Genomic DNA, 8871 nt, shown 5'->3' with positions numbered 1-8871 from the left:
CGGTGATCCACAGCACGAAGTTGATGTATTCCCTCAGCGACCAGCACGGATCAGCTCTAGGGATGACGAAGCGGATATCGTCCTCTTTTGGAAGGCCAAACAAAGTAGTTTAGCTTTCACATTGAAACACAGCGTCTCCACAACATGGCGGCGGCAGCAACAATACTACAGCGAGAATAAAAGTTACGCCTTCTTTCTTTGCGTGAACATTTGGGCGGCGTTATGCAAATCTTCTCACATCGTGACGTAGACATGTGGGGGCGTGTTAGAACGAGCCGTTTTAGGTAGGCGTGGCTGACTCTTAACTTTTATAAAGAATATCTCTTTGGATTTGAGACTTTAGTCTTTGCAACTTTACAGATCTTCTTTATCCACCAAGAGCTTGTATCACTTCAAAGAGAAAGGAAAAATTGAAATCGCATCATATGACCCCTTTAATGTCACTATTGATGAGGATTGTTTGATCTTTGAATAATATCGGTCTTTAAATACAAGATATGTAAAATTTATCTAAAGTATACTCGCAATAGTTCCCCTTTAGCACAATCAAATATACTTCAGTATATCTTTAGTTGAACTTCAGCGCTAATTCCGCACAATTAAAGTGCATTAAGTACAAAATTAGTTGTTACAATTTAGCAGAGTTTAAGTATATCAGTTTAGTAATTGCAGGGTATTTTTATTAAGTAAATAAGTATGTTAATGCATTTGTAGTATACTTAGCATGAAATAAATGTATTTCAAATACATCTTAGTATATTTATTTTTCACTAGGACTGGTTTAATTATAAATATAACATTGCATATTGTCTGCTCACAATGTTAACTTAATGTTTACTTCCAAAATGATTACATTCTGTACATTTTCAGAAAAAAAAAATGGTACAAAAGCCGTCACTGGGGCAGTACCCTTTCAAAAGGAACTAACATGCACCTTTTAGGTGCTAATATGTACACTTTAGGTACTACTACTATGCAGATTTAAGATATTATAATACGCACCCTTTAGGGCTAAATAAGGTACAAAGATGTACCTTTTAAAAGGGTACTGCCCCAGTGACAGCTTTTGTTCTTTTTTTCTCCGAGTGTGTTCATTTTTAGTTTGTGTTAGCTATTGCGTTCCCTAATGTTAATGCATACACCCTCACTGAAAACCACAACATTTCTATCAGATTTACATCATTAAAAATGGAACTTTTTACATGAAGTACAAGTTCATTTTTCATCACACACGCACACACTCCAGCTGCTGTAAACTGGAGGAGGCTAATCCTTCTGTTCTGATCCCCTGGCTAATCTTTGGAGGCGATGGAGAGCGCTCGCATTAAAATCCTCACATAATTGCAGTCACAAAGCTAATGAGTCATTCAGGCCTGGAATAGCTGTGCCAGGCTAGCATCAGAACCTAGCTTTGTCTGTCACTCCTGTCACTGTCAGCCAGAAATATCACAACGGAAAAGCAGGCAAACACAGGCGAGGATCCAGTAAATAACGCCCACAATCCTGCCAACATAGAGGTTTCTCTTTCAAGACTAATTGAATTCAGAGATCAAATTTTTTGTAAGCATTACTGGAACAGAGTCAGCGGAGCTTCTGCAAGAAGCGTTAGCACGTAGACACTATGGACAAGCTTTGAAAGATCTAATCCAATCACCGGCACTAGACCTGATGAAAATTTGCTTCCTTCCCCCAAGTTCAAACCATTTCCGACTGGAACCTGGTGAACTTTCAGGAAGAGAGTTTCTCGTGTTACCATTGAGACTGGTGTGATAAAACAGAGTTTTTTTTAAAGCTGATGAGCGCTTCACACGCTCTTAGCAGCCTTACCGTGATTCTAACGATGACTGTGGCTGTGCCAGGAAGGAGGACTCCTCCGTGATCTAACGCCTCCACTTCAAATGTGTAGGTGCTGTTGCCTGCTGCCAAGTCCTCAAAGTCTAGAGCCTGCAGGACTGATACGGCGCCAGTCAGACGGTTCACGGTGAAGAGCTGCCGAGCGGCTTCTGTTTTTATTCTGTAGGTCACGTTAGAGACGAGATCGGCATCCACCGCCTGAGAGACACAGAGGAAAGAGAACAGAGAGAATAAAGGGTAAAAAAGAGAGAGTTAATGATCCCACACTTTGCCAGGTACTGCAGGAATAAAGCTGCCTAAACAGTTCCTTAAAGGGACAGTAAAACCATTGATTTTATCCATTGCAATTGATTGGACTAAGATTGGAGAGATCTTAAACGGTGGCCTCATGGACATGAAATGCTGTTCAATGTTTACTTCTGTAACAAGACTTATTTTTGAGTAAAAATTAATATTGAACTTCAAAAAAGTAGGGTGGGACTTGGGAATTGTCTGGATTTTTAAATGTTGTTGTTCCATACCACAGTTGAGGCAGATAATACAATTAACTGTCATAATCAAATGAAATGAGATTTTTTGATGTTTCATTGGCAAGACTAGATGAAAAAAAAAAATATATATATAGCTGTGGGTTTTGGAAGTGCATACCTATTTAGTATTTTTTTAATACTTAAATTCCAACAATAATGCAACATTACAGAGGAGTTGATTCAGAGTTGATTTAATGAGAATGATTTAGTTTCGACCTACTGGAATTGAGGCAGGTGGTTGGAGGAGACGGGCTGAAGTAGAAAGAGGGGTTTAGAAGTCATTGCAATTGGGTTAATCACGTGTCAACTCAACCGAAGGTCCCTGGCTCAAATTTTTTATTTTGTTTATATTTCTTCTGAAGAAAGATCAACATGTATAGCAATGAAAGCCAAAATATGAAATGTAATGGATGTATGTTTACTGAGTAATCCACAATTTTTAGAGGGTGGCCAAAATGACAGTTTCCTCTGAGATTCAGAGCCAAATTACGGGGTGGGGGCGGGTGGATAAAAATGACTTCAGAAGGATGGCAGCATCATTATGTAATTTTTACACAGAGATTGGTAAATCTGTCAGTAAAATCTGTTGATTTTAGCAATCTTTGTTGCATTGAATGCTAATGGTGACCATTCAAAAATGGGAAAAAGCACTTTTCAATTGTTTTTCTCCAAAGTTTGCAGGCCTGTAACTCAAGAAATATTACAGATATCTTAATGGCAAAATAGATTTGGGGTTTTAACAAATATTTCTTTTGGTATCTTCATTTTTAAGGATCTATCTGGTACCATTCCATCGATATTGAAATCTCAATATGGCTCCTGTAGTAAATTGTTAAATTGTACACATTTTCAGTGGTCAAAAACCAAAGTGGGTCACTTTGCATTCAGCTGATACTTTTTCTTTTTTTATGTCTGACACATATCTTGTTTCCCTCTATCAAAACAATAGCATAGAACAGACCTTTCTGCTTGCCATAAATATTCTTTTTCCAATGTTCGCGTGCCTGCAACTCAAGAAATATTAAAGATATATCAATATAATTTTAAGTTCTGGTTCTTAATCAGCTTTTCTTTTGTAATCCTCATTTTTAAGATCATATATGGTTCAATCCCAGAAATATGGGGAGCCCATTACTACTAATAGTGGTAGGAATTTTGATCCATGGCAGTGACACTAAAAAGATTTGTTCACTAGTTTGATCTTCTGCTGGCTACATTGTTTCACAAGTTGGCTGCAACAGAATCATTCTCATTAAATCAACACTGAATGAACTCCTCTGTAAAGTTGTATTATTGTTGGAATTCAAGGCTTAATCAAATAAATAGATAAATAAATACATACATACATACAAACAAAACAGAAATGCACATCCAAAACCAAAAGCTGTAATTTCAGTGTATGGACATCTATCTTTTTTTTCTTTTTTCTCGAGTCTTGCCAATGAAATTAAAAAAATATATATAATAAAAGATTACTATAGATTACTATTGCAATAATGTGCACTGACGAATTGTGCACAATTAGACGAAGAACATGAATTAAGCAAGTAAAAACGGGCCAATTTTGATTTCATTGATCGCATTGCATTTTGTTTGATTTCACAGTTTGTTGAGCATTAAATCAACTCAACAAACCATAAATATCATAGCAGAAGGGCAGCAAACATTCTCTCCGAGATATACAAATGTATGAATGCCATTGTATTAGATGACAAGATATCAAGTCCAAACTATAGTGGACATTTTCTCAGAATTAACTTTTACTTAGTATTTTTCCAAATACATTTAGACTTTTCAACATCATTGTGTGAAATGTTTTACTTGTAAAGTGTGCTTGAGCTATCCTTCTTAAAAATAAATGCCACTTGTTTTGATATGTTGTTATCCAGTATAATGCAATGACATTTATACATTTCTAAGTGTGCCTCAGGTGTCCAGATATATTTTGGGGCCACTGCCCATGTTAAGCACACATAGATTCATAGTTGCGTTCCACATGTGTGTGTATCTGAAGCTGAAAGCTAACAGACAGCACTAGGCCTGTATCATGTCACCATGTTTTGTACATTCCACGTGTGCCTGTGTCTTTTGCAGCTTCTCCTACATAACGTGGTGTAGTCATGAGGTGCTAGTTCAAATTTAAAAAATGCTTCTACAAAAGTTTCACCTGAAGATATGGCCTTGTTTAGGGATAGTGATTGTGTTTTTCAGGAATAGTGTGCATCCTTAATTTACAGAGAAAAGAAGGTCAGGGAAAAATCAGTAGATGGAAAAATCTCCATAAAAGCGCGCATTTTTCTTTTTTTGTACTTGTTACTTTGCACTTTTTGTTAGAAAATGTTTATTTATTCAAGTTTTTTATGGTATCTAATATTTTTATACTTATTTTCCATGATCTAAATATTCTTAAAAATTAAAAGTTTGTTGTCATTTGGAAGTGTGTAGGCCTTCTTGCATTATTATGCTGTTACATTATGATTATATATTCAGTGGCATAAATGGTCTTTAAAATGACAATAATATCGTTTATCGCAATTATTTCTGGGGCAATATATCGCACAACAAAAAGTTGTTATCATGACAGGCCTAGACAGCACAGCACAGCACAGCACAGCAGAGGAGAGACGCTCTGAGCAGCTCTGTGGGTGTGGGAACCTTTCAGGTGTCTTTCTTTGATGTGGGAGGCACAAGGAATTAAATTCCACACTGATCTCGAAGGTTTTAGAAGTATATAAATAAAGCTCGAGACCCCCAGAGAGAAGCAGCCCAGGGAATCTGATTAGTTGATCAGCCCCGGACCAGATCCTGTCACCAGGACGCACGGCGCTCTGACACCAGCCAGTGCTGCAGGGACCCGAAGGTGTCAGACACACTGAGATAAAAATAAAGCAGCAAGATCACTGTCTTCAAACAGTGTCACTCATTTGCCCCTCATCCACCAACCACACACACATACTCAACCTTATTTTTCCTTCAATCTGAATCCAAAATGGGAATTCACTTTTTTTCAATTGTGCCTGCTGATGTATATCTGTATCTGAACACATTGTTTTAGGCCAGATTACACGTGTATACCAACATGTGGCATCTGGCCACATCTACACACATATACGTCTTTAATTGATTTTTCCGTACATTTCTGCCATATGTACATTGACTGACAGTCACCACTGATAAGCTACCACTAAATATTGTAGAAACTTAATTTGCTGTAAAGTTGCTTTGCAACGATTTGTATCGTGAAAAGCGCTATACAAATAAACTTGAATTGAATTGAATATGGCATTAAAACAATATATGTTCAATATATACATACACATACTACCAGTCAAAAGCTGATATGCTTGATTTGGTGCTCAATTATTATTGGTACTAAGTTATTAATATTATTATCAATTTTGAAAACAGTTTTTGCCACTTAATAATTATTGTGGAAACCAGTATATATGTATGCATGCATGTGTTTATTCATATTTTGTGATGAAAAAAGTTCAAAAGAATTTGAAATATTTTATAACATTATAAACGTCTTTGTCACTTTTATTTATTTATTTATTTAAATTTTACTTACCCCAGACTTTTGAATGGTAATGTATCAGTTTTCCACAAAAAATGTAGCAGCAAAAACTGTTTTCAACACTGATAATGATATATAAAAAAATGTTTTTTAAGCATCAAATCAGCATATTAGAATGATTTTGAAGGAACATGTGACACCGAAGACTGGAGTAATGATGCTGAAAATTAGCATTGTTATCACAGAAATAAATTACATTTTAAATATATAAAATATAAAACCATTATTTAAAATTGTAACAATATTTAACAATATTACTGTTTTTTCCCCTGTATTTTTGAACAAATAAATGCAGCCCTGGTGAGCAAATAGATCTTAATTATTCCAAGCTTTCCAAGGTCACCTGCATTTTTTATTTTTTTTTACAAATATATAAAAAACAGGTGGCCACATCTTGCATGAAATTTATTTAAATGCTTTGATGCAACACACATGTTTGAGTTACTCAATTATTTACTTAATTTGTATTCTGCTAATTAATTTTTTAGAAACCAGACATTTATTTACTATTATCCTTTTGACATTTTCAGACCATAAACAAAAGTATAAAGACCAACCATGACCATGACTGAAATCCAAGCAACACTGGACCCCATTGATATTTACCAGAAGAATGTCACACAGATTTGGAATGACATGAGGCTGAGTAAATGATGACAGTATTTTCATGTTTGCCTAAACTATCCCTTAAAGTTGGACTGCAAATGATATCCAAATAAGACAGAGTTTTGCACATTAAAGTGGAGTAACAGTTTAGTGAGTTCGCCTCTGAGACTTTTTGCTCATATTTGTCTCTAGTTTATATAAAATTAATTGGTGATTGTGTTGTTTCGTTGGCGTTCTTCTAAAACTCCCAAGAGTGTGATCGTTTAGAGGCACATTTACCACAAGACAGCATCTCCTGCTTTTCACACTGGGTCTGTCAAGAGTGTCAATATTTATCTAGTTAAATATGCCGCCTGTCAGGAATAAACAGGGAAATGCAGAGACGTTTTCCCCCCACACTCTCTGGAAACTAAACACACATAATCAGCCAGTTACTGTCAGGCCAGCAGACACAACACAGATAGACAGACACATAAAGAAACACACACCCACCCACAGACAATCTGCTTTTCCTTCCTTTCTGAAAGTCAGGTTAGATGCCCAGGTCAAACGGAGGCAGAAATTTCGCAGTTCACCTTTAACTTTCTCAACAGCTTATGCCACTCAGCAACGTCAAATCGTGAAGTATTCAGATATGAGAGAACGACACAACAAGAACGCTGAGCTATGGATGAGTCAAGCACTTACACTGAGTCTCAGGATGACGGTTCCAGCTGGGGTGTTTTCTGGGACGTTGACAGTGTAGATGGGCTGGGAAAACACAGGGCTGTTGTCATTGATGTCTGTCACCTCCACCAGCAGTGTGATGGTGGTCCTGCGGGGGTCCACTGCTCCATCTGACGCCTCCACGATCAGATCGTACCAGCTCCGTGTCTCTCGGTCCAACGGAACCGCAGTGAAGATGCTGCCCGTGGCGTTTATGGTGAACAGAGACACAAAGGAGAGCAAACGGTATCGGACCTGACCGTTGAGCCCGCCATCAGGATCGGTGGCCTGAAAACAGAGATATGCACTCATGATAATGATTTTTTAAATATAGTACGTTCAACATTTTTTTAGTTATTTGAATCATCTTTTGTTTTGATTTGCATCCATCAAGTTAAGGTGCTACTTTTAAATAATTGCTACTACTTATAAATAATTGCTACTTATAAATAGTTGCTACTACAAATAAATGGATTTCATATGTCTTGATAAGCATAAGAAACTTTCAAAAACATTAAAAAAATCTTACCTACCTTGAATATATACAGATTAGTTATTAGGCAGACATATAATTTTTATCCTCAATTCTGACAACTATATATTATGATTAGTGGACGGCCGATATATCGGCCGATATTTGTAATTTTTCAAATATCGACATTGGCTGATAAGTTTTTCTGTTTGGCCGATGTGTTCGAGGCGGGATTTTTATTTTGACGGCGCTGAGAACGGCAGCACCTGAGCACGCAGCGCTCACCAGCGTTGCCAGATTGGGCGGTTTTGAATTTGATCGTGCAGGTAAAAATTGGCTTGGGCGGGTGGACAAAATTTGGGCTGGTTTGGGGTCAGTTTGGCGGTTTTCAAACATATAAATTGCATAGGCTAATTGTTTAACAAACAAGCCCAAGTGTGCATGTACTGCATCCAATCAGTCATCACAACATTACTAAACACACACACACACACACACTGCAGAGGCTGGTGCTGATGTAAACGTCAACAGCCGCACTTATCACGAGGGCTCAGCAGACAGACGTTATGATTCATGAGTGACAAGTTTTTAGCATGATAAGTTATAACGTATCTGATTTTGAATGTAGTATGACTACATTTAGATAATAACAATGCCTAAATATAAGTTAAAGAGTGGGAGAGTGACTCATCTCTCAAAACGTGAATTATTGTGGAGTGAGATGACAATAAGGCTCTATCACTGCAACTTCGAAATCAGAGCACATTTGAATTAAAGGGGTCATATGATGCTATTTTAAAGATCATTATTTTGTGTATTTGGTGTAACAGAATATGTTGACATGCTTTAATGTTCAAAAAACACATTATTTTTCAAATACTGTACATTATTGTAGGTCCTCTATGCCCCGCCTCTCTCAAACACGTCGTTTTCAACAAAGCCCCCTCCTTTGACAAGCGCAGTCTGCTCTGATTGGCCAGCTGACCCAGTGCATTGTGATTGGCCGAACACCACAAGCACGCGTTGGAAATTTAACACCCCTTACCATAATCATGAGCTTCAGCTTTCAAAGTAAATATCAAGACAGTTAATAATGTCGTTAGTTTTACCATCAGTTCAAGCCCGAA

At 37.1% G+C, this 8871-nt stretch overlaps 1 protein-coding gene across 1 annotated transcript in view; it reads right to left on the bottom strand.

Moving 5' to 3' along the window:
• LOC107676372 (protocadherin-15-like) overlaps positions 1–8871 on the bottom strand; it is a gene marked incomplete at its 3' end in the record, with an annotated part of 105729 nt that overhangs the window by 16427 nt on the left and 80431 nt on the right. Inside the window, exons 18-19 of the mRNA XM_016470893.1 lie at positions 7255–7560; positions 1828–2052 (exon numbers count right to left, since the gene is read on the bottom strand). Of these exons, the coding sequence (XP_016326379.1) occupies positions 1828–2052; positions 7255–7560 (531 nt within the window). The remainder of the gene's footprint in view (positions 1–1827; positions 2053–7254; positions 7561–8871) is intronic.

The sequence above is a fragment of the Sinocyclocheilus anshuiensis genome, unplaced genomic scaffold, assembly GCF_001515605.1.
Source record: "Sinocyclocheilus anshuiensis isolate Anshui unplaced genomic scaffold, SAMN03320099.WGS_v1.1 scaffold961, whole genome shotgun sequence".
In the NCBI taxonomy this organism is placed as follows: Eukaryota; Metazoa; Chordata; class Actinopteri; order Cypriniformes; family Cyprinidae; genus Sinocyclocheilus; species Sinocyclocheilus anshuiensis.
The sequence above is the reverse complement of the archived record's forward strand: the minus strand, read 5'-3'. Positions and strand labels throughout refer to the sequence as shown.